General features: G+C 40.8%; 1 protein-coding gene across 4 annotated transcripts in view; it reads left to right on the top strand.

Moving 5' to 3' along the window:
* The first annotated feature begins 10380 nt into the window (after positions 1-10380).
* PBX1 (PBX homeobox 1) overlaps positions 10381-26039 on the top strand; it is a 335281-nt gene continuing 319622 nt past the window's right edge. For 2 of the 4 annotated variants that reach the window (XM_027527062.1, XM_027527057.1), the window contains exons 1-2: positions 10384-11308; positions 14565-14638. In XM_027527062.1, coding sequence (XP_027382863.1) covers positions 11118-11308; positions 14565-14638 — 265 coding nt within the window. In that variant the 5' untranslated portion in view covers positions 10384-11117. Of the gene's footprint in view, positions 11309-14564; positions 14639-26039 lie in introns of all 4 variants that reach the window. The other 2 variants (XM_027527047.1, XM_027527053.1) reach the window with 2 other exon arrangements.

Raw genomic sequence — 26039 nt, 5'->3', positions numbered from 1 at the left:
TCCATCTTGATTCTTAATTCCAAAAATGTTACCAATTTCTTCATCAATCCCCTTGCAATGTGATTTTGCAACCACTATCGTCAAAAAATGGTGTTGGTAGTGCCAATTTCCCAGCTGTAAAATGTGGGCTGATCTTGGGGCGTGGTTTGGTCAAGGGAATGCTGTGGATATATGTCAGGTCTCAAAAGACTGTGTACTTTCATTTTCTCTCTTTGAACCCTCAGTTTGGTTCAGTTGCTCAGTCGTGTCTGACTCTTTGCGAACCCATGAACTGCAGCACGCCGGGCTGTCCTTCACTGTCTCCCAGAGCTTGCTCAAACTCATATCCATTGAGTCAGTGATGCCATCCAAACCTCATCCTCTGTCATCCCCTTCTCCTCCTGCCTTCAATCTTTCCCAGCATTAGTGTCTTTTCCAATGAGTCGACTTTCCTGCTCAGGTGACCAAAGTATTAGAGTTCAGCATCAGTCCTTTCAATGAATATTCAGAGTTGATTTCCTTTAAGACTGACTTGTTTGATTTTCTTGCAGTTCAAGAGACTCTCAAGAGTCTTCTCCAACACCACAGTTTGAAAACATCAATTTTTTTGGTGATCAGCCTTCTTTATGGTCCAACTCTCACAGTCAGTACATGACAACTAGAAAAACCATAGCTTTGCTGTTGTCAGCAAAGTAATAGCTCTGCTTTTTAAAACGCTTTGAACCCTGGAGACCATGTAATCATGTCTGAGCTAGACTACTGGATGACAAAAAGGCAAGATCCAATCATGATGTTACCCCAGACCATAGCAAACAAGCCATCAGACATTCGAGAGAAGCCATTGTAGACAAGGCAGGTCCCAACCAACCTTCCAACTGTCTTGATAAGTCCAGTTACATTCAGCCAAGCTTGAACCAACTCAGATCTGTACAGTTGTGAGCAATAAAAAGTGGCTACAGTTTGAAGTCAGTAAACCTTTTAAGAAGGTTTGGGGCACAACAATAAATCATTGATATATTAACGATTGGGATTTCCTAAAATAAATAGTCTTCCTTTTGGAGACTTTACAAGTATCTCAGAGGTTTACACTTATATATTATTTATATTGTAAGTAAATTGCTTTAGTCATATCTGAATGGGAATAGTCTCAAGTAAATGAAAATTTGATTTGGAGGATAGAAAAGAGAAAATACTAAGGCAGGTCATTAGGTCACTTTCTGGAAGGACTGTGAGATTTAGGAACTATGGAGGAAATTATGGATATTATCATGGATATTATGGAAATTATGGATATTATTAGTGGACTCCGAGGCAGGGAAGGGCTTAAGGAAACTTAGATGGCTCTGGGAGAAACTACAAAAGATTAATAGTAAGAATTAGAAACTCAGTCATCTATTGAGTGCTATACTAAATGCTTAATACTTATTGTGATTTGATTTCAACCTAACCACAGTCTTTGAAGTTGTGAAAATGAGGCTTTGTATAACTTATCTCATTTGACTAAGGTCAGAGAGTGGTGAGTTCCAGAGCCAGCGTCTACGTGACCTCTAAACACTGGGCTCTGCCTTCCGTTTTGTTTCTGTGGCTAGGACTCCAACGGTAGTTGCTGTGCGACTGAAGTTCTTGTCTGCACTCTGACTGTAGAAGATAAATATTTGAGTTGCTATGTCAGAACTTTTTGCTACCCTGTCAACCTCGGTTTGCAAAGAGTTCATTCTAGCATCTCCAACACAGATTGCTCTTAAGTCTAGGTCTTAATTCCTCTACTTCCCCTTTCTTTAACAGATGGAAAAGATAAAGGAATGGGGAAAAAAATAAGAGTGTTGCTTCTGACACTGTTCTCGGCAAGATTATTAGCAGAACATATGGAGACATCCATTCATCCACCCCCTCCACACACCCATCCCTTCCCACACACACATGCACACACCATACACAGACTATATACTACTTGCCTTGATTTTGCCATAAATGTTCTTTTTCCAAAATAATCAAGCAAATTTTGCCAATCTTCACTCCTCATAAAGATGCTGCAGTGAACGAGAAGTATATACTTCAGGATGATATACATGGAACCTCAGTTTTCTCATCTGTGAAATGAAAGGAATGATAATATTTACTTGAAAGGAGATGTCTTCTCTATCTCAGTTTGACCACTTATTTAATTCGTCAAACCAAAATCCAGATTTGAGTTTTGATTCCTTGTCCTCCTCTTCCATCCTTATCCCAGCCTCTAGTGAGACTCATTGACTTTACCTCCAAAAAGTATGCTGAATCCAATCATTTTGCACCATGTCCAGTACTACTGTGCTTGTCCAGGGTGCCATCATTTCTAGCCCAACCTACTGTAATACTTTCTTAAACATTCTGTTTCCACCTATCCCACCCCCACCACCATTCTCCATCCTGAGGCCAATAATACTTTTAGAACAAAAGTCAGATGATGCTGTTCACCCGTGCTCTATGCTGAACATGTGTATCCCTCTAAAGTGCATATATTGACACTTAATGCCCAGTGTGGAGCTTCCCTGAGGGCTCAATTGGTAAAGAACCTGCCTGCTAATGCAGGAGATGCAAGAAACGTGGGTTCTATCCCTGGATCAAGAAGAGCCTCTGGAGAAGGAAATGGCAACCACTCCAATATTCTTGCCTGGAAAATTCCACGGACAGAGGAGCCTGGTGGGCTGCAGTCCATGGGGTTGCAAAAGGTCAGACACGACTGAGTGCTCACACACACAGAATGCCCAATGTGATAGTGTTTGGACTTGGAGCCTTTGGAAGGTGCTTGGGTCAGAAGGTTGAACCTCTCATACATGAGACTAGTGCTGTTATAAGAGACAGACCCTGATGCTGGGAAAGATTGAAAGACAGGAGAATGGGATGACAGAGGATGAGATGGTTGGACAGTGTCACTGACTCAGTGGACATGAATTTGAGTAGGCTCCAGGAGTTGGTGATGGACAGGGAAGCCTGGTGTGCTGCAGTCCATGGGGTCCCAAAGGGTTGGACAAGACTGAGCAACTGAACTGAACTGAACTGAACTGAAGAGACAGAGCTCCCTTGCCCCTTCCATTCTCAGACGACACAGCAAGAAGATGGCTGTCTGTGAACCAGAAGCAAGTACTCACCAGACACAGAATCGGCCGGTGCCTTGATCTTGGACTTCCAACTCCAAAATTGTGTGCAATAAATTTCTGTTACTTATAATCTGCCCAGTCTATGGTATTTTGTTACATCAGCCCAAACAGACTAAGATATTCTGTTTTAAACCCTTCAATGCTTTTCTGTTTTTAAATGTAAAATTCGCCTACATTTTTGATCTCAGTTTTGTACCACACTCCCGTCTTGCAACTTTGGCTTTAGTTCTCGTCTCTCAAACATTCTAGGCATCTTCGTTCCTCACTTACAACCATCATGTTGGCTGTTTCTTCTGACTTTACTCACTTGATTTACTCCTTCCCATTCATGTCAGAGCTTAATGCCCCTCCTCAGTTTGCCCTCCATGGCCACTCAATCTACAGTAGCTCCCAGGTCACTTTCCACCCCACCTTTTATCATTGCCTGCTGTTTGCTTGTTGCTGCATTCATTTATTTGTTTCATTAGAATGTAAGTTCCATGTGACCAGGGAGAGACCATGACTGGCATATTTACCAGTGACAAGGAAGTGCCTAGAATATAGTGTGTCATCAAAGAATATTTGTCAAATCAGTGTTCAGTGTCACTCCTTGACTTAGCACACACAGGTGAATCTGAAATCAGCAGTTAGTGAAAAACCCAAAGTCTTTATCATGGCCTAAAAGTTTATGGGTTTTCTGGTGTCTGTTTCCCTCTCTGATTTCCTCCTCATAAAATTTTCTTTTGTTCATCATGTTTCAGTCTCTCCAGCTTTCTGTCCTTCAAGTTTAAATCCAAGCTCAAGCCCTTTGCATATGTTATTTCCTCCTTCCTGCCCCTCTTCCTCCATTGTTTTTTTCCCAGGATCTACCTATAACTGGATTCTTATCCTCAAGTTCAACCCCAAATGTCAGCTTCTGGAAAGCCCTTCTCTGATCACATTATTGATGTTGCCTCCCCGACATCACATCATGTTACTCTGTTTTATTCAATGCATTTATAATTCTCTGAGCTTGTGTTTTTCTTTATTTGCTGGTTGTTTATCTCCTACACTAGAATGCAAGCTCCATGAAATCAGAGAATCGAGTGTGTCTTGAAAGTGAAAGTCACTCGGTCGTGTCTGACTCTGTGATCCCATGAACTGTAATTCTCCAGGCTCCTCTGTCCATGGAATTCTTTAGGCAGGAATACTAGAATGGGTTGCTATTCCCTCCTCCAGGGAATCTCCCAACCAAGGGATCGAACCCCAGTCTCGTGCACTGCAGGCAGATTCTTTACCATCTGAGCCAGCTACCACCACTATATTCTCAGTACCTTGAACAATACGGCAATGTCAGTGTTCCACCAACGATTCTTACCCTCTTTCTTTTGATTTGCTTCAAAGGCAGCTCTTTCGCTCTGATATTGACATTAGATTGACTATCATTCAGTATCCAGTCCTAATGACTATCACAGCTTTCCAAATTGGGAAAGGAGTATGTCAAGGCTGTACATTGTCACCCTGCTTATTTAACTTATATGCAGAGTACATCATGAGAAATACCAGGTTGGATGAAACCCAAGCTGGAATCAAGATTGCTGGGAGAAATATCAATAACCTCAGATATGCAGATGACACCACCCTTATGGCAGAAAGTGAAGAGGAACTAAAGAGCCTCTTGATGAAAGTGAAACAGGAGAGTGAAAAAGCTGGCTTAAAACTTAGCATTCAAAAAATGAAGATCATGGCATCTGGTCCAGTCGCTTCATGGCAAATAGATGGGGAAACAATGGAAACAGTGACAGATTTTATTTTCTTGGGCTCCAAAATCACTGAGGACAGTGACTGCAACCATGAAATTAAAAGACACTTGCTCCTTGGAAGAAAAGCTATGACAAACTTAGACAGCATATTAAAAAGCAGAGACATTACTTTGCCAACAAAGGTCCTTGTAGTGAAAACTATGGTTTTTCCAGTAGTCATGTATGGATGTGAGAGTTGGACCATAAAGAAAACTGAGTGCAGAAGAATTGATGCTTTTGAACTGTGGTGTTGGAGAAGACTCTTGAGAGTCCCTTGGACTGCAAGGCAATCAAACCAGTCAATCCTAAAGGAAATCAGTCTGGAATATTCATTGGAAGGACTGATGCTAAAGCTGAAGCTCCAGTACTTTGGCCCCCTGATGTGAAGAACTGACTCATTGCAAAAGACTTTGATGCTGGGAAAAATTGAAGGTGGGATAAGGGGATGACAGAAGATGAGATGGTTGGATGGCATCACCGACTCAATGGACATGAGTTTGAGCAAATTCTGGGAGTTGGTGACGGACAGGGAAGCCTGACGTGCTGCAGCCCATGGGTTCACAAAGTGTCAGATATGACTGAGCGACTGAACTGAACTGAATGTAATACCGTGTGGTAGTGAATTTATTTCGCTGACTATGCCAGGGGACCCATGTCTTTGCCATCATTTTGTTTTCTCAGAAAAGAACCAGGATCCTTGCACACTCCTCTTGCACTGCATTCTCCATCCCTAAGTGGAGGTGAGACTTTGTGCCAATGGACTTCCAGAGAAGTCTGAAAGACAATCCTTAGAATAAACAAAATCCTGATGTAGGAGAGGTGTAAAGATGGTAAGATGACTTTGTAAACATTAGAATAAGCACAGATTGAGAACTACTTTGCTAGTTAGCCAAATTTTGGTAATGACTCATGTAATGTCCTTAAAGCATGATTCAGTGGACTTATTATTCTGAAGAAATACAGCATGATTATTCATCACTCATTCTTTCAACACATATTTAATAAATATCTATTAGAATTAAAGCACTGCTGAGGCATGGAAGGTACAAAAAAGCATTATCAATCCCTCACCACAACCCATAGGGTATAGACATTTCACGTGCAAATTTTTCCTCAGAATCTACTTTAAGAAGTTTTTTTTAAACTGCAAATAGAAGATTCTAATTTTCATCCTGCTTCACCTTTGGTAGTATCACCTGTTAACTTCCTTGGTTCTCTGTGAAGTATTAAAAATAAGAGGACTTTTAAATACATACTTTGTCCAGTAATTTAACTTCTAGGAAACTTAGTTTCTTCATCTGCAAAAAGGAGTTTATAACCTTACAAGGATGTTCTTAAAATTAAGTGTCAAATTGTTAAAATTAAGTGGTAATGTACACACAGTACCTGCAGCGCAATCTGTATTTAACAATTTCTATCTATAGATATTATTATTATTCTGTTAGTGCCACTGTGTTCTTCTCACCCAGGCTTGAAAACATTTTCTTTAAAATAAAATCACAAAACCACATAAAATCAATTATCGAGTTCTACTGGCTCTTTCTTGAAAATGTTCTTCATAATTGTCCTTTCCTTCCCATTTCTACTGCCACTTTCTTAATTCCCCTTCCTTATTTCATTGTCTCAGATTTTGTGTTGGGGAACCAGATAATTTTTCTTAAGACATACTTTTTTGTACCCCCCCCTTTTTCGTCTGCCTGGACTGCGGGAGACCAGGGTTCGATCCCTGGGTCGGGAAGATCCCCTGGAGAAGGAAATGGCAACCCACTCCAGTACTCTTGCCTGGAGAATCCCATGGAGGGAGGAGCCTGGTAGGCTACAGTCCATGGGGTTACAAAGAGTCAGACACCACTGAGCGACTTCACTTTCCTTTCACTTTCCTTTTTTTTCAAATTTTTTTACTGAAGGATAATTGCTTTACAGAATATTGTGGTTTTCTGTCATACATCAACAAGAATGAGCCAAAAGTACTCCCATGTCCCCTCCCTCCCAGACCTCCATCCCATCTCCCTTCCCACCCCACCTTTCAGCCTGAGCCTGTCACAGAGCCCCTGTTTGAGTTCCCTGAGTCATACAGCAAATTCCCACTGGCTATCTATTTTACATATGGTATTGTAAATTTCTATTTTACTCTCTCCATACATCTTTCCTTCCCCCTCCCCCCATGTCCATAGGTCTGTTCTTTATGTCTGTTTCTCCATTGCTTCTCTGAAAATAAATATCTGTTCCCCCTTTTAAGACAACTTTCCTCAGTGGCTCCCTCTGTCTGTGTTAGTCACTTGGTCGTGTCCAACTCTGGACTGTAGCCCACGAGATTCCTCTCTCTGTCCGTGGAATTCTCCAAGCAAGAACACTGGAGTGGGTTGCCATTCCCTTCTTCAGGAATCTTCCTGACCCAGGGATCGAAATTGCATCTCCTGCATTGCAGGCAGATTCTTTACCACTGCACTACCAGGGAAACCTAACAGGGACTCCCTGCTGCTAAGTTGCTGCTAAGTCGCTTCAGTCGTGTCTGACTCTGTGCGACCCCATAGACGGCAGCCCATCAGCCTCCCTGTTCCTGGGATTCTCCAGGCAAGAACACTGGAGTGGGTAGCCATTTCCTTCTCCAATGCATGAAAGTGAAAAGTGAAGTGAAGTCGCTCAGTTGTGCCCGACTCTTCGAGACCCCATGGACTGCAGCCTACCAGGCTCCTCTGTCCATGGGATTTTCCAGGCAAGAGTACTGGAGTGGGCTGCCATTGCCTTCTCCATCAGGGACTCCCTAGTATACACCAAATAAAACACAATAGCTGCTGCTCAGAGTCCTCACAATTATACTTTTCTAATCATTTCCATTGAACCTGAAGAAAAACCCTGTGCTTCTATCATATTCATTCACGGTATCTCCTGGATCCATCAGTCGTGTCTGACTCTCTGCGACCCCATGGACCGTGGAATTCTCCAGGTTAGAATATTGGAGTGCGTAGCTGGTCCCTTCTCCAGGAGATTTTCCCAACCCAGGGATCGAACCCAGGTCTCCCACATTGCGGGCAGATTCTTTACCATCTGAGCCACCAAGGAAGCCCAAGAATATTGGAGTGGGTAGCCTATCCCTTCTCCAGGGGATTTTCCTGACCCAGGAATTGAACCAGGGTCTCCTGCATTACAGGTGGATTCTTTACCAACTGAACTATCAGGGAAGCCCTCATCCCTCAGAGCCACCTCAAAATCCTTTAATCATTCTAATGGAATTATCCCCTTATCTCACTCTTTATGGATATCTAAGGTGTGGCATCCCTTCTATAGCATTTATTTTGTATTAAAATGTATTTTGGCAACACCATAGTGTTGGCAACACTATAAAAGCATAGGTTTTCAGGCCAAACAATTGTGATTAAATTAATAATGCACCTTGAATATACCTAATCCTTGCAAAGCACTTAATAAATACTATCATTTATATTATTGTTGTGTACATTTTTTATTTTCCTACTAAAATGTTCCTAGATGACAATGATCTTCTGGTACTGGTGGTACATTTTCTAGTACATTATCTAGTAAACTTTTATTAGATTTTTAGTAATTCTAATTACTTGCTCATACTGATTTCTTATAGGCTGTGGGTTACTTCATGCTTTAAGATGTGATAACTTCATCACAATAACTTCAGCACATTGTCAAGGATGTGCTAACTCATGCTCACTGTGATTGATATGTGATTTGAAGAGTATTAGTGTTGATTAAAAAACCCATTTAACAAGTTAGGGTATGTATGTGGATAGAACAGTTGTTTCAAGTCCTATGACATCTGAATTGCAATTAACACTCCCTACTGCATGCCCCCATGCCAAAGAATACCAAGTAGCTTGAGAAGTGCTCAGATCCTTATCTTGCAAAACTTGTTTTTTTGGTTTTGATTGGGAAGGAGGTTGGGACTGATAAAAGGAATAACATTTTATTTGAGGATCTCAACGCATCTGATGAGGTTACAATCTATTTTGCAGATGAAGTACACTTAGGTTTGTAAAAGTTCAATGTGTCTCCTTTGGCTACACTGTCATCCAGGAAGAGGACTATCTACACAGTATAATATTTTATATTCCAAAACACTATACTTGCCTTTTCCAAAATAATTCGTATGCTCTTTTCTCTTGTGGCCACTGTGACTCAGTCCGAGATCCTCTCTTACGTGCCGGATGTTAAGACAGGAGGCAAACGATGGCCTACATAGAGTGACAGAACTGAACTTTAACTGTGAGTTTCTTACTAGGATTTTCCCCTGATTTTACTTAGTATTTTTTTCATTCTCTCCTACTTATTTTTAATTTGGGTCAGTGTGTTTCAATATGTGTATTATTTTAAGCATCTTAAAATAACATCGAAAATAGCATCAAAAGGGAAATAGTCCCTTTTCCAACAAGATGAGTACATAACTAATTTTTACACTATTTATACATTTCTGTTAAATGGAGATACTCCTTCCTTGACACTTAATAACTATGGGACTCAGAGAAGTTATTTAGCATTTTGAAGTTCCCTCCCTGTAAAGTGGAACTAATAATCCATAACTCTCAGAAATGTCTTAGGGATTAAATAAAATAACTCATGTAAATTACTTGGTGCATAGTAGGCATTCAATAAATGTCAGTTTGCTCTTTATTCCAGTTAATAATGCTTATTAAACTATATTAAAAACTAGAACCAGACTGTGATAATGCATTTCTTTATTAAGTACTTAAGCCAAATAACTAATTTCCCCCAGGGAGAAAAGAAAGAGAGATGTTGAATTAGTTTCATTTGGTCAACTTATTTATTAATCTTTTTTTTAAGCATTATTTAGTTTAACAGTCCATAATTTAGTTTCCATGCAACCAAAATGTTACAGTTCAGTATTCCTCTTAGCTCTATTGTGATTGTTCTTTTAAATCTATTTTTACATATGCCGTTTATTAGAGATCATTATTAATTATATTAACAGCTCGATTGTGTTTCATAACAACTTCGTGCTGACAAACTTTGCTCACAACAGTTTCCCTGAGGTCTAACGAATTAAAAGGATCAACTTTTAAACGGCAATGTTACAGGAAAAGAAAAACCCCGGTTGCAGGGGAGACCCACACTGTCTATATTCTTTTGTGTTAATTTTATACGTTTGTATTTAAGTAGAGCCACATTTTTCTCAAGGACGGAATCCAAGTGAGGCAGGAAGGAAAAGTGGGGACGTACTAACCGAGCCTGCGCTACGGTATCATTGCACCTTTAAGGACTGGAGACTTGGTGTTAGCTCGGCCTCCTTCCCAGCCCACCTCTGAACTCTGATTGACAGGGCGCCGGGCGAGGAGGAGCCGAAGGAGGCCGAGGAGGAGGCGCAGGGAGGAAAGTAGAGGGAGGAGGGGCCTGTCTTTTCTCCAATGACCAATCAGGGGAGGGGGCGGGGCTACGAGTGCCCTCCTCTCTCCTTCCCTCCCCCGCCTCCTGGCTTCCCCGCCTCCCTCCTCCCCCCTTTCCTCTGCCCCCTCCTCTCTCCTCCTCGTCCTCCTCCTCCTTCTCCTCCTCCTCCTCTCAGGCTGTGGTTTTTCTGTATATGTTTCTGGAGTCCTGAGCCTGAGCTAAACAAAAGCAGGAGGCTGACGGGGCTGCTGGAGTTTGCAGAGACACGGAGGAGGAGAGAGCCTGTGCTCTGCCTTGCCGCCGTGGCTGGGGGAGATCTGGCTTTTGCAACAGCCCACCCCCTTTGAGATCACTCTGGCCCGGAGTGGGGGTGGGGGGTAGCGGGGGGTGGGGGGGGAAAGTTTGCATTGCAATCCCCCTGCCTTCCTCTCCTTTCTCCCGGCCAATGCATATTTGCAAAAGGATTAAGCCACAGATTTAAGCGCCGGGAGCCCATTTCTGCCGTGCAAAGGAGACGGACTGAAAAACCAAAAGCCAGCTCTGATTTCTTTTCGTCAAGTGGGAAGGTGGTTTATTTTTCTTGCTTTTTTGGAGTCAACACCCTTCCCCACCAGTCCTTATCCCCACCCTCACCCCGCAACCCCTTCACGCCCCCCTCCCCCTCCCCACTCCCCATCCTCCCACCATCCTCTAAAGAGGCAAAGGGATTTTTTTTTTTTTTTTTCTTTTGGTCTTCTTTTTTCCCCCTTCTCTGTTTATCCTGAAAAGGATTTGAAGACAGCTTGAAGGATAAAAAGCCTTGGTGCTTCCCAGGAGCCGAGCCGAGGAGCAGAAGAGGAAGAGCCGGGGGCTGCCGTTGCCTTTGGAGATGGACGAGCAGCCCAGGCTGATGCATTCCCATGCTGGGGTCGGGATGGCCGGACACCCCGGCCTGTCCCAGCACTTGCAGGATGGGGCCGGAGGGACCGAGGGGGAGGGCGGGAGGAAGCAGGACATTGGAGACATTTTACAGCAAATTATGACCATCACAGACCAGAGTTTGGATGAGGCGCAGGCCAGGTGAGATGGAGGCTTTTCTTTTCCTTTCTTGGGGTTTTTTGTTTTTCTCCCTCTCGCTGGGGGAAACAATGGGAACCGAATCACCACAGCGCTTTCTTTTTAAATGTTATTCCTTGGCCCATTTTGACGAGCAACTATATGGCGGAGGAGTAAAATTTGAAGGAGCGTTGTTATCGAAAGTGCAATCTCCCATGTGGTGATGTGGCTGTCTGTATGTATATTTTCATATATATTGTGTGTGTGAATATAGAGATCTTCATATATATCCACACAAACACTCAGGCAAGCCGAAAATACTGCCAACTGATCCAAAAGCGGCCCTCGGCACTTTTTACTGCTTTAAAAAAGTATCAGAGAGAGCAGAATTGTCAAGTTTTGAACAGCATTGCATGTCTTCTTGTTGAGGGACTCCGTAACGTTACAAAATAAAATGTCCCATGAACACTTTATTTGCAAATATAGTTGACTCCTTAAGTAAATCAGAGGCTTTGAATTTTCTATGTGAACGTACTGCTCTAAAATTAATTTTTATCTTTCCCCCTTTCCATATTAAAAAAAAAAAGAGTAATTCTTTGTCAGTAGTTGTCAGCCATCCAGAAAATATTTTGCATTCATTTAATTGTTTCAAAAGGCTGATGTAAAGAAAGAAGAGATACTGTTGCTTTTAAACATGTTTGTTCGGTTTTAGAGACTCGGATATGTAGTGTAACTTTATTGTCTCTTATTTTGAGTCGGTTAACTACCCTTCTGTGGCACAGAATGTATGGTTCTTTAAAAAGGGGTGGGGGGAGAAAATCAAGCATGCTCTTTTCCTCATGCTTCTTTCAGGACCACTTAGATGCTAGTAAAATAGAAATGAAGGCAAATGTGTATTTTATATATTTCCATCCTATAGGACACGAAGATCTTCATTAAGGAAGCGTTATAAAGAAGCTGTGTAGCTTCTCAGTTAATCCACTGCCAAGTATATAGTTCTCCACTCCAGGATTTTACAGTAAATTCTCTTTAAAAAAACAAACCAAAAAAACTAAATGGTAACCCACCAACTGCTTGCCCACGGCTGATCTTGAAAAGAAGATTTTAAGACACTCTAATGGCCACATATGTCTTTGCAGTTACCCAGCTTTATTAAATCTCAGAAGTAGCTGGTTTTTTTAAGTCATATGTACACAGTTTCTGTACCTCACAAGACTTAGTTCTGTGGAGAAGACATTATTATATGTATTTTTGTTTAAGGGAAATGGGAATTTGAATTGAGAAAATGAGAAGAAGCAATTTCAAGGATGACATGAATTACACTCTTATTTTACCTGTAAGCACATGCAACATGTAAACTCAAAAGTCCTGAGGTTTATGGGTGCTTGAAAACTTGGAAAGGTTCAGAGACTGGAACTATGCTATTTTTTTTTCTTAATAGAGGATGATTTTTAAAAATTATTTGGTGCCCTTTTTGGATTTTATTATCTGGAGAAAAGCTAATAGGTAGGGTCAGTGAAAGATTTCCCACTGGCAATCTCTTTTTGAATTGGAACAGATTTCTCCATTACATTGTTCTAGAAAAATAAACTCAGACATACCAATAAACGCCTCTAATAACAAGTTTGTGCAGCCGAAGGGGCTGGTAGCACTGAGAACCACCACTTTTCTGATGTTTAGTCCCGCTCCTTTTTGTACAACTGAGGACAGCCGTGACTTGGTGGGTTCACCCTTTTAATGGCCTAAATGTTAAGAGAATCAAACACAATTTTGGGATGGGGAGATTTTTCTGTTCTCTATAACCCAACCCCATGGACGTGCTTGGCAATACAATATTTCTGCAAAGCTGCATAGAATTTTTTGTAGTTGTTATTTGTTTTGCATTTGGGCCTTTATATAAGAATACACTTAATGAAAACTCCTATAAAAGGCCCAGAAAGAAGTCTGTGATACCATAAAGTCTTCTTCACCATTTTTCTCACCCCACACCAGAACTAAATCACCACTAAGCTTTTCTTTTTAGTTAAACAATGTAACTCAGCAAATACTTTAACTGGGTTTTCCTTTCCTTAGTAACATCTTCATAATGTAAGTTTATTATTTATACAGTGAACCCTTCGTATTTTAGACACAATGTTTATGTTTATTTTGATACTCTTGAATTTTGAGATTATGACTCTTCTACTGTACAGTAGATAGAGCGTGCTTCTGGTTTCCGTTCCTCAGGATGTGTATCTATTTTTTAACTTTGAAAGGAATTTAAAAAGAACTGCATGTGTCTTGAGTGCCAGAGGTTTCCATTTATCTTTATACATTCATTTTAGTTAGTCAACATGATTCCCTTAACTAATAGCTGATATGATCAGTATTTTGTTTCCAAAACAATATCCTTCTGCTAAGTGCTTCCAGAGTAAAATCAAGGGAAAGGTATTGTTTTGGTCCTTAAGTGCATGCTGAATACAGACACACAGAAGAACCAGGTAAATCACTAATCTAAAAGGCAGAATTGTATTTATTTTTTTCCCCCAATGGGTGCAAGGTCCTAATTGTAAATAATTGAATTTCAACACCTGCAAATAAGCAGTGTGTGCACAAGCGACATAATGTGAACACAGAGAAATGAATCTATTCCCCATATGGGTATGTTTGCCCCCTGGCAATGCATTTCCATACTCTTTAACTTGGGGACTGAAATTTTATAAATTGACAGTTCTGCTCAGAAGACCTTTCAAGCATCTTGTGTTTATGAGAATACAGGGGCATCTGCGGAATGAATTCAAACACATGGATGAATTAAATTTGAAAACACACACACACACACACACACACACACACACACACACACGGACTGAGAAGCAGACAGCTCCTAGGCTATGGTGGTTGCGTAGATTATACAAAACTGTTAACCCATGCATTTGACTCTGCCGTCTTTTCATTGCCCTGGATAGGATTATTGGTTTAAGACTTCCACTTGGATTAAACTACTCATAAAAAACAAAACGAAACAAAACAGAAAACCCCAAACTCTTCCTAAATGAGCATAATTGAGGTTAGTTCTGTTCTGTAGTTAAATCCCTGCTCTCTCCCTGCTAATTAACATTATTTCTTTTTCTATGGCGGGACTCTTTATATTAAGTCATAAAGCAATTGAAGCATGCCACAGAGTTATGCTTGGTCTATAATTTTGGCTAAATGCTCGATTTTTTTCCCCCTGTGCATTATCAGCAGCTTGATCCCAGGAGTCCACCTAAGCTATTCTGTTGTTGTTTCTTTCTTGCAGAAAACATGCTTTAAACTGCCACAGAATGAAGCCTGCCTTGTTTAATGTCTTGTGTGAAATCAAAGAGAAAACAGGTAGGAATGAGATTCCAACATTTAAGCATTTTCTTTGGCCAATTGACCACTTTAAACCAGCAATCAGGAACCCATTATTTAAATATTAAAATTTCAGAAAAGAAGTACTTTCAAGATTGATCGCATATTCCAATAGGAAGTCCTAGTAGCCTTGCTTCCTGGAACAGAAAGCACCAAGTTTCTTTGACAGTTATTACCAGACATTAGCGGTTTGCTTGCCTTAACTCTATTCCTGGCCTCTTTGAAATTGAAGCTAAAACAGAGGTTCTGAAGGGAAATTTATAGAATAATGTGCCTGTGGGGGAAAAATATGAAAGTAAAAGTCCACTTCTTAAAAGAATATATTTTGGCCCATCTTTAAGACAGTGTTTTTGGAGTTGGGCATGGGGGTGCTAAAGTGTTTAAAGTTTCCTCTTCTTTTTTTCTTGTAATTACACGAAGCAGCAAACTAGAGTTCTTTCCAGAGTGTTGTCAGATACCTATGTGGAACGCGTCACACAACATCAGGTTATCGGTATTTGAGTGCCCTGTGATTTTATAGCTGGGAGAATTGCTGGGTTTAGGAGAACAGAATGTGACGAGCTCACTCATTCTGTTGTTTTTTTACTTTCTAGACCTCATATCATGAACTAACACACTTATAACACATCCCAGGAGGGCATTTAAATTTTAAAGCAACAATTAAAAAATAGCAGTCATCAATCAGAGGTGTTCTTAAACAACAGATGCTCTGGGAAGGACACTTAGCAACATCCTCTTGTTTGTTTATTTTAATCCTTAATTTTCCAAAGTGAGTGCGTCTCTCCCTTGTAAAAAGAAAGAGTTGAGAAGGCAATCTGAAGCCAGGGCGTAAAGATGAGGAATGAGGGGTGGTTATATAAAGCGGGAGCTTCTGCTGGCCTCTGACTTGGTCGCTCGCTGCGGAGCAGCGCAGAGTACCTGCCATCCTATTTATTTATTTATTTTTTACAACAAGGAGTGTAACAGTCAATAATTCATATCTAAACCATATAAGCAAGGGCATGACATGAATGAAAGTGACAATAAATATGATTGCATGCCCAGTTGATATACATTGATAGTTACACATAAAAAAAGGAAGGAGGGGCTCTGAGGGCATGCAGGGTGGCTTTCTTTTTGAGGGCTCTCTGTGTTTCTATTTTAAAAAATAAATAGTTTCAAGATGTGACCATTGATCGAATATGTAATTACTCGGGTCTTGAAATGTATGGAAAATTAGTAAGCAGCTCCTTTGTTGAATGTTATTTGTGTTGTGCGTGACATCCCAGACAAAGCACCTGAGCAGTGATGTTCAGATCTTTTAAGTCTTCCAGGTTTCCCTGCCAAAGCCTAACCTTAATGCAAAGCTGGGAATTGCATTGTTTTAGCTGTGATATACCTTTGAAGAAATGTATGGGTTGTGCATTCAAATATCAAAGGGGCTTTCTCAGTTTGTCACACTTTTTAGTTTTTTTTCTCTGTTAGCCTGGAGCAGGAAACCTAAGTGCGTATATATCTTTATCTTTTGTTTTTTTCTTCCTTCTCAGTTTCTTTTTTTTCTGATTCTAATTTACATGGAATATTTGGTTTGTTGAAATTTGTTGCTACTTGGGTATGCATTCCTGCTGATCTTGCTTCATAAAATACAGAATCAAGCTATAAAGGCATATTTGATAATTCAGTCTAGAGAGACTCTGTTTTTAAGACGCCCTCAGATTTTCATTGAAAGGAAGTCTGTCAAGGCATTTAAATGTACGTTGTGGTCAAAGTGTTTAATTCTAGTCTTCTAATTAAAATCTACTGCTAAGGCAGTAGATCAAGGTGGATGGATGTGACTATAGATCTGGTTCTGGTGTGGATTCAAGAGTTTGCTCCTCACATGAGTATTGCCTAAACTATGGTGATAAGAAGCAGTTGTGTCGGTCAGAATCATGCTTTAAAGGTGTAATTTATTGTTGGATTATATATTCTGTTTTAAAATTTTTCTGTTACTAAGTTACATTAATGTCTGGAGCTTTTTAAAAATCTGAATTAAGGTTTTGTATGCTGTCTTTCAAATAATATATTTTTAAAAATAGTTTAGTGAATACTGTAAATTGAAAATAATAAGGATAACTGACCCTGTGTTAAGGGGGAAACACACAAATGCACAAGTTTTGGATTAAGAGGGCACCCATGGGTGAAAGTACAAAAAAAAAATAGTAAAATAAAAAGAGAAAAAAAGAAAGACCTTTCTCCTATTCCTCAATTTGTGTATCAGAAGGATTAAGGAGAAGGAAGAAACCTCTCCTGGAATGTTGAGTGTTCGGTGTTGTAGGTAGGAGACAACTGCGGTATGCTGAAAAGAACTCTTTGATTGTAAAGCACTGTTACTTACTCAAGATCGACCTCACCCTCATTCTGAGAGCTGGCAAATCTTCCATATGGTTGATGTGTCCGCAACACAGTGCGTCTGTAAAGTTGTAGGAGCTCTTGTTTCCCCCCGCTTCTTGATACAGAGCTAGTGACAAGATTGTTGGGGTGATCAGTTCATGTGCATTCTTTGATTGTTTTGGGAGTTTCCCTATTGTTACTTTCAAGTCTTTATGCTGAATGAGTATTTTTGAGCTTGCTTCACAAGTATTGTAGAGGTTATTTGATTTAGGGTGGGCTCTGTTTGTACTCTCCCAGGAGCACACTTTACCTAGGTCTTTACAAGGAAGTCAGGACCCTGAGAGGAGCGTGGGGCTTGCATTCCTTGGCGGATTTTGCTTTTTTGATTTTTGTCAAAGGCTTTCATTGGAAAACTCAGAAATGTGGAGGGAAACTAGCTTAAGATTGTCTTACCAACCTTTTGGAACTTTAAAGAAACAGACGTGCAAAACACCTAAAGTAGGCAGCACCGTTTAGATTACAGTTGATTGATAGGTATTTAGTCAGAAATTACTGTGGGGATATTCAGGAGGAAAAAAAAAAAAGAACCCAAGTGTCTTCTTGTTGAGAAATGTCGGTAAGTTTTTATTTTGATACCTTTTTGCTTTTTTAAATAAAAATGCCAAGAACAAGGAATGCCTGAACAATTCTCAGGCAGCAAATCTCAGACAGTAAGAAAACTCTGCAAGACCTCTGGCAAGTATGTTTCAGAGGCGGCTTTTATCTGCTTGTTCCTTCTGGGAGCATAGAGATTTCATAGAGTTTTGGACCTTTTAATACCTCATTTTCTTTCATTTTTTCATTCCTTGTCTGCTGACATATTAGCAATAGACTGGGTTTTGCATATATGTAGAGGTGGTGGTAGTGGGGTTGATGGAATGGAGAGAAGGAGAAAAAAAAAATTGAAACATACTGAATTTCTTAAAAGGACCTTAACTATATTTTTAAACATTTCTTGATTGTAAAACAATTTCTGTGTCAAAAATCATGCCGGTTTAAAAATGAGGAAAAAACACGAAATATTGGTTGCCATTTACTAAGGAGACTGTTTATAGATAGTAATGAATAGCTGTAATTGTTGTGAATAGTTTTTAATTTTAGAACAAAATAGCTATATATGGCAGTTTTCAGCAAATTTTCCTCTGAGCATCATCTGCTCTGAAGTTAAATCAAATCACTGAAGAATGTTAAAAAATTACGTTTTGCTTACTTAATGCCCTTTTGTTCTCTCTCTCCTTCCTTTATTCTCTCTGTTCAATTAACACTCTCATCACAGGCTCTAGTTTTTTTTTTTCTTTAACTCTACTACTGTATTTCAGTTTTTTTCCACCCTCTCTTATTAATTCTCACCTGCCACTTCTTTTTAGTATAGCAATTACATTATGAGATTTCTGCTTCTCATCTTTTTATAGCTTTAGAGAATAATTTGTGTGTGTGTGCACGCACGTGTATACATGTGTATGTTTGTGTGTTGGTATATGTAGGTGGAGGGGCCACCGTGGAAGGAAGTTTATATTTTAGGAAAATAATTCCGAAAAGATTAGGCCTTGAGCAGAGAACAGGAGTGAAATAACTTCAGACAATTTAGTGGTGCCTCTGATCAGATTCTTTTGGGGGCTGACATGACAGGAGTGACTTTTCATAAATGTTCGTCTCTAGAAGGAAAAAGCAAAAAAACTTTTTCTTGCTGATGATAGAATTTAATTTAATTTTTTTTTTTTTTGAGGAAGGGGCAGAGAGAGAGAAAGGGAGCAAACGAAGGGGAGTTACTTGATGCGGTTTTACTTGATCCACTCTTTCAGGTACAGTGTGTTAGCAGAAGGCAGGTGATTAGACCCTATATATTTATTCTGATCTGGATACGAGCAATAGACCTTCAATAATAAGACTCCGTGGAAGACACAGTGTCAGCTTCTAATGAGAAGCATCCCTTCTCTCCAGTCGTTTCGTGTCATCCCCTTTTAGAAGCCGATTTGGACCCATTCTGGCAGCTGAGAAGTGGGGCAAAGGGTGCAGTGAGCAGCCCGGGTCAGACCTACCTGAGTGAGGTCTTCGGAAATTTGGTGTCATGTTTTTTAGCAACTGGATGTCTACGAGGACTGGGACTGAGGAGAATTTAAGTGAAACTGAGGAAGCTCGAAGAAGGTTCATGAGTCGGGGAAAGGCACGGGGGAGACCTGTGGTCTGGGCCTTGTGGGCTGTCGGGAGCTGCGAGCAGTGAGGGTGCTGGGTCCCAGGCGGGTGGCGGGCTGCACCCGGGGTGGGGAGGTGGCAAGGTCTGGCCCTGCGAGGGTCTGGCCCTTTCTACATGCCTTTGCTTCTCTGTTCTGCTGACGTTCATATGCTTTTGGTTATTGTTGGCAAAATTAAAAAATTTACCCCCAAACAAGCAAACAAACCAAAACTCAGATATTAAACATATTTAAATAGGCAAGCATTTTAATTTTTTCATTTAAAGCATAACCCTGGCTTCTCTTGAGACATAGTTTTACATGCATGCCTTAGGAAAACTTAGGCTGCACTTTGGTTTCCAACTTCTGTTAGATGAATGCTGTTATGGTTGGAACTTGGTGTGGTGATTCTAAATATACTTTTTACCTTTACTTTTTATTTAAAAAGTCACCCAAAATGCCACATGATTGAGGCAGTGTCCTAGGTACATCTCCCAAAGACAGCTCTTACTCATTTTCTATGCTCCTGGAAGCACCCTGTCCTTTGCATGGACACTTTAGCCTGGGTTGCTGCTAAGCTGCTAAGTCACTTCAGTCGTTTCTGACTGCGTGTGACCCCATAGACGGCAGCCCACCAGGCTCCCCCGTCCCTGGGATTCTCCAGGCAAGAACACTGGATATAATAATTCTAGCTCCACTCTTGCACCCTACCTGAAATGGTATGGTAAGGTTTAAGGAATGTAGTAATTGATTAATAAAATAAGCAGAGGATTAATGAGTTGTTTGTTAAGTACTTTGAGCTCCCTGGGTGATACAGATAAGAGATACTGTATTTTCTATAGTAAATTATCTAAAGACTTGTATTCTATTCCATTTCGTAGGTTGCCAATGTGTTAACTCTTCCTTTGAATATATAATTGAGTTGGCGAGGTAGTCATTATGTCCCATCAGGAGAAGTCTCTGGTTGAATCTTTTGTCTCATCTTCATCTTAGCGATAACACTTCTCAGAATTTGGCAGAGTGATTTCCAGAATTAAAAAAAAAGTGTGAGGATCAACTGACATAGGATTATAAAACCTATCTTCCTTTATGGCAGAATAAGGTCAGTGGTGACTTCGCGGAAGGTCTTCTTACTTCTGACAGCTCTCTTTCAGGCTCTCAATAATTGGTAGAAATCAAGATTGCAGTGGGTGGGAAAATTCATCCATTTTGGTTTAGGTCATGGTATAGTTTAGGTCAACTATATCTCTCATTGATACTCTGTCATTAAGTAGAAACTGGGGTGGGTCCCTCATACCTGTACTAGTTCTGGACATACCAGTAAGTAGTTATAAGATGACAAGTAGATAGCTTAAATACTTTCAGGAGACGCTATAATAGTCGTGCTTAAGGATCTGGTCTCTGAAGCCTGACAGCTTGGGTCTGTATCCCAGATCGCCAACTTTTTCAGTTGTGTAACCTAGTTAAGTTTATGGAACTTCTCTGTGCCTCATTTTTTTTTCACTTAGAAAATAAAGATAAAAATGGTACCTATTTTGGAGGGTTATTGTGAGGATTAAATGAAGTAGTACATGTAAATTACAGTGCCTGGCATAGAGTAAACAGTCCATAACTGTTAGCTTGTATTATTTCTGGCCCTGTTTTCGTACATGAAAAAGAGAGGCTTGTACCAGATGGTCCCTAAAGACCAAGCCAATTCCAAGACTCTAATTCTGTGCTGAAAAAAGAAAAATAGTGCTGAATTTAAGATTTGTTTTCTTATGTTTCTCTTGCCATTCTCTTAAAGTGAGAATGAGTTGTATCTGGCCAAAAGGCTGGGCAAGGTTGGGAGAAGAGGGGAAAAAAAGAATGGATAAGAGCAAAAATGAAGGTTTTCAATTATGTCCAAACTGGACAACAAGCACCTGTAAAGCTACAATGGCATTTTTGGTGATGACATTTTCTTAGCATTAGCAGCTGGAGATATTGTGTAATCATAGTTAAAAATATTTTCCCTCTGAAAACACATAGGCCCATCCATTCAATTCACAAAGTTTCAGAGGAGGAAGAGTAACATAAAGTGAGTTTAGGGCAACCTGACCTCTACCTGTCTTCCTCATCAGTTCCTACTTGAGGGAAAAATGATATTTTTCTTATAACAACAACCTTGGTACTAGTAGGTTTATTTTTATTTTTTTATAGCTTTCTTGGGATATATTTCATATACCATGAAATTCACCCATTTAAATTATACAGTTCAGTGGTTTTGGTCTATTCACAAAATTGTGCAACCATCACCACAACCTAAATTTAGAATATTTTTATCACCCCCTACAAAAAAAAAAAACCTTGTACTCATTACCAGTCAGTTCATATTCCTCCTCTTGCCTAGCCCCTGCTAATCACTAATCTCTGTCTGTATGGATTTAGCCATTGTGGACATTTCACATAAATGGAATCATATAATATATGGTTTATTCCTAGCTTTTTTCTCTTAGCGTGGTGTTTTTAAGGGTCACTGTGCTGTAGCATGTACTGATACTTCATTCCTTTTTATAGCCAAATAATATTCCATTGTATGGATATACCACATTTTATTTATCCATTTATCAGTTGATGGACATTCAGGTTGTTCACATGTGTTGTTGCTGCTCGGAACATTTTAACAAAGTTTTATGTGGCCATGTTTTTATTTCTCTGGGTATTTACCTAGGAGTTGAATGTTGGATCATATGGTAACTCTGTGCTTAGCATTTTGAGGAATTGGTGAACTTTTCCAGAGTAACTGTAGTAGATGTATTCTTAAGTTTTATTGTAAATGACATTACATTTGGTCTTCATCACTTTTAACATTCCATTTTTTCAGTCTTTTTCTTCAGTCCCTGATCTTTCTTTTCCTCTGTGTGTCAAGGTTTACTGTATTTTTTTATCTTCTTGGATCAATACCTACTCTAAGAAAAAGTATTTTGATAGTTGCTTGACTTGAAGTGAACACGATCAAGATTTATATGAAACCTCTCTCAGAACTATCTGCATTTTAGAGAGAAAAAGAAGTGAAGTCAAAGGAATGAATCTCTATGGCTGAAATCTCAGGTGTCAGGTTCCCGGAGAAGAAGACCTTTGCCAAGAAGACCAGACGGTGTTCTGAAGAGCAGTCTAGTATGACAGAGAGAGCAGGGTGTCTGAGTGAAACCAGTCTGGATTCAGATCCTCACTTGTGTGTAACACTGGAAAGTTGATTTAACAGCGCTTCAGTATCCTTAGCTATACAGTAAAGACAATGCAATGTAGGCTTGCTTGAGGGACTAAACAGGACAAGAATATAAACCACACAGTTGCATGAGTGTGCTAAATAAACAGCAACTACTGTTGTCTTTTCAAAACCACACGACTGACTGTCGACCTCTGGTCTCATTAGTTTGACACTGTCTATTCAGGTTGGGTTTTCTACCAGCGCTGGCCACAAGGTTTTCAGACTCCCTGAGATACTTCCTGACAGTGCTTTTAAATGCTTTAAAAGATTTTCTGTATGAAAGGGGGGAACCCCCAAAACTCAGCAGAAGGTATCCCAACACTCTTGTACTTCCTGCCTTCAATCCTAGAGTTCTAGCGAGAGAAGAATCCCATTGAATAGTGCTATGCAGTGAACCCATATTTCATTCCAAATTTAATATTTTAAATTTTGTAGTAGTCCACTGGAAAAAAACAAGTGAAAAGAAACAGGTGAAATTAATTGTAAGAATACATTTTATTTAAATCCAAGTATATCTAAATTATTTCAACATGTCAATATAAAATTATTAATGAAATATTTCCACTTTTTGTATTAAGGCTTTCAAATCTATTGTATATTTTACATTTGTAGCACATCTTCCATTTGGACTAGCCCAAATGGGCAACTCCAAGTGCCCAAGAGGCTCATGGGACCAGTGTCCTCCATATTGGACAGCATGGCTGTCCATGCTGCCATGGAAGACTAAGGAAGACTCCTGGTTGTTCCCTACTCACACTTGATCTGGTGGTTCTGCACCAATTGAAATTGGTTCTTGATGGATAGCCATGTTGTGGAAAAAAAAAAAAAACAAAACAAAAACCATATCTAAGGCATCTCTTTCCAGCAGGGAATAATATCCCACTCCTGGGAGCCAGGATGAGGTAGTTCCCCTGTAACTCCTTCTGTTTTTACTTCTTTCTTTCCTTGACTCCCTGTTTTATGGTTTGATTCCTTATCCTAAGGATTTGAACTTGAAATGTTCCCTAAAATAAAATAGGTGGCGGAAATAACCACCTTTTTCTAGAATACAGTGGAACAAGTACAGAGAATTCTATGTGGAGACAAAAAAAAGTTTGCTGGATCTTGGGTCAAGAGTTCTAAGACCTAACGCTGCCTGCCTCCAAGTTACTATATTATTTTGAGAATGCCATTTATCCTCATGGTCTCATATTTCTACATCCATGGAATGGGCCACTTCAGTGAGCCACTAATCTGAGCCCACCTTTCACAGATCATGAGGTCTAACATGGTCCCCACCAGGGCCTGGATACATAGCATTTATGAAAGGAAATTCTTCTTTCATTGTTATGGCACTTCTAATTTATCCTCTGACTCCTTATATCTTTTCTAGACAGTCATGTAAAACTGGTTATGGTGGTGTTAAAGCAACTTCCATCAATCAAATTGAGTTGGAAAGGCAAGCTGGGAGGAAAAAAAAAAAAGTAGTAATTTTTTTTTCCCCCCTAATTGAAGCATTCAGTATCACATTTTACAAAGCCAGCTGGAGGCCAGTCCCAGTTTAATCCACCTTGTTGACTCCATGACTAAATGCAAATTATGTTTCTTTTGCATCCTATCTGTTTGTAGCTATTGGATTCTAGACTGAAAATTGCTTTTGGAAAATACGAAGATTTACGGTTCTGGACTTGGAAGTGCAGTATACCTTTGCCAAGTTCATATGGTGCGGCCCAGGAAGTCAGCAAATTTAGGTTTGCTTTACACCTTAGAATTGTGGACAGTTGCTTGTTCAGTGTGCCTCAGCTGAAACACTAAAACGATGTCTGTTTCCCACCTATCTGTCAGTGGGGCTTCTGGAAACTTAAAGTGAAGATATTTAGAAAGATGTTTGACTTTCCTTGAGAAAGTGTCAGTGTGAGAAAAGTTCTCTGTTTGTCCTGCTTTGAGACAAGTTTGAATCTGCCAGGAGGTCAAAGGAATAAATTTACCTAGTGGCCTGTGCTGGCAGGGCCGCCAGTCATTTTTCTGAGGGTTTTAGGTGATTTGAGCTCCAGTCTTGTCACCGTAAGAGAATCCTCCTTATAATTACCATTGTTAATAGAACTGAAAGTTTGCATTTATCTTTTGTTCCTAACAAAGAAAGCCTCTCAGAGACCCCGATGATGAGCCCAGCCTACATCCATTCTGAAAGGCTCTCTGTGGATATGAGGGTACAGACGTTAATTCCTCACTGCAGAGGTGCTAGGGCCGTGCACCCTGCTTACATTAACAAACATTTAAAAACAAAGCCGGGGCGATACCAGCACAGCTTTCCTCCGTGTGGTCTCCTTACCAGGGTGACTGTAACCCCTAACCCCTTGCAAGGGAGATGCGAGGTTGGGTGTGGGTAGGTGGTGATGCCCCGGGCAGCACGGAGTATAAAGGCCAGACGAGAAGTAACCAGATCCTGTGAGGAATAAATTAAAGCCACTTCCTCCCGAGGCCAATCAACGGGGAAAGAAAGCAACAAAAACCTTAGAGATGAGAGAGCCTGTTTGCTTAGATCAGGTGGAAAAGAGAAATCGGAGTTTTCGAAAAGGAGTTTAAAGGGACGCATTACAAAATAAAACTTTGGGAACTTAAGAAAATGCTAAGAAACCATGGAGGAGCAGGACAGTGAGCCACATGGCCTTGTGCTAGCTAAGAGAGGCCCCTTCAGACAGGATCGCAATGCCTCTCGCTGGGCCTGGTTAGACGGGCGCCTAGGTCTTGCGGCAGCATCCCGCTTAGCTAGGCTTTCAGAGGAGGGGGCTCTGCGGGGGCCGTGACGCCTCCTAGAAAACTGGTGATCTCGCCGCGGATCTGATAGGGATGCTGGGGAGCGCCCGCCGGCTCCGGTCCCCTGCCGGCCGGAGGCCTCCAATGAGCCCCGCGGGGCTGCGCTCACTGGCCAGGAGCCGCCGCCCCGCGCAGAAGCGGCCTGGAGCCCCCAAGCCCGGCGCCGGCCGCTCTTGAGCGGCCAAGGAAGCCGAGCATTCCCGGAGCTGAGCTTGGTTGTGTATTCACGGATTTTCTTCTCTTTGGCGCCCCAGGCTCCCTCTCTTCCCAGCCACCTCCTTTCTGGGCTGCCCTCATCATCTCTCTAATCCCCGAGAGGGTGATAGGAGAGGACCCAATCCTATCCTATCATAGGGAGAAAACCATCCTTCTTTTATTAAATACCCCCCCAGGCCAGGCTTGGACCCACCTTGCCACAGCAATCAGAGCCTCTGGTGAGGAGCAAGGGTGTGGAGGTCTGTCACCAGGGAGCCAGGCGTGGGGGCTGTGCTGCATTTTCCATACGCACAGTGGCCGAGCAGTACAGACACTGGTGGCGGTGGTTTTGCATACAGAAGTGAAATTCAGAAGGCAGCGTGCAAGCACGTGGGTGAGTGTCTGCGGGTGCCAGCGCTCACACGCACACATCTTAATTTGCAGCTCCTGCTTAGTTGCCTCGGTGTCGTTTCCTCTGTATTCGGTAAATAATCTAGTTGATGCTTTATGGTATTGAAATGAATCAAGTAACATAATCAGAAGTTCCTGCAGAAACCCTCCCATCTTCTTTCTCTCATCTCTTACAGGGAGCATC

This window comes from Bos indicus x Bos taurus, chromosome 3 (genome assembly GCF_003369695.1).
Source record: "Bos indicus x Bos taurus breed Angus x Brahman F1 hybrid chromosome 3, Bos_hybrid_MaternalHap_v2.0, whole genome shotgun sequence".
NCBI classification, from domain to species: domain Eukaryota; kingdom Metazoa; phylum Chordata; class Mammalia; order Artiodactyla; family Bovidae; genus Bos; species Bos indicus x Bos taurus.
The sequence above is the reverse complement of the archived record's forward strand: the minus strand, read 5'-3'. Positions and strand labels throughout refer to the sequence as shown.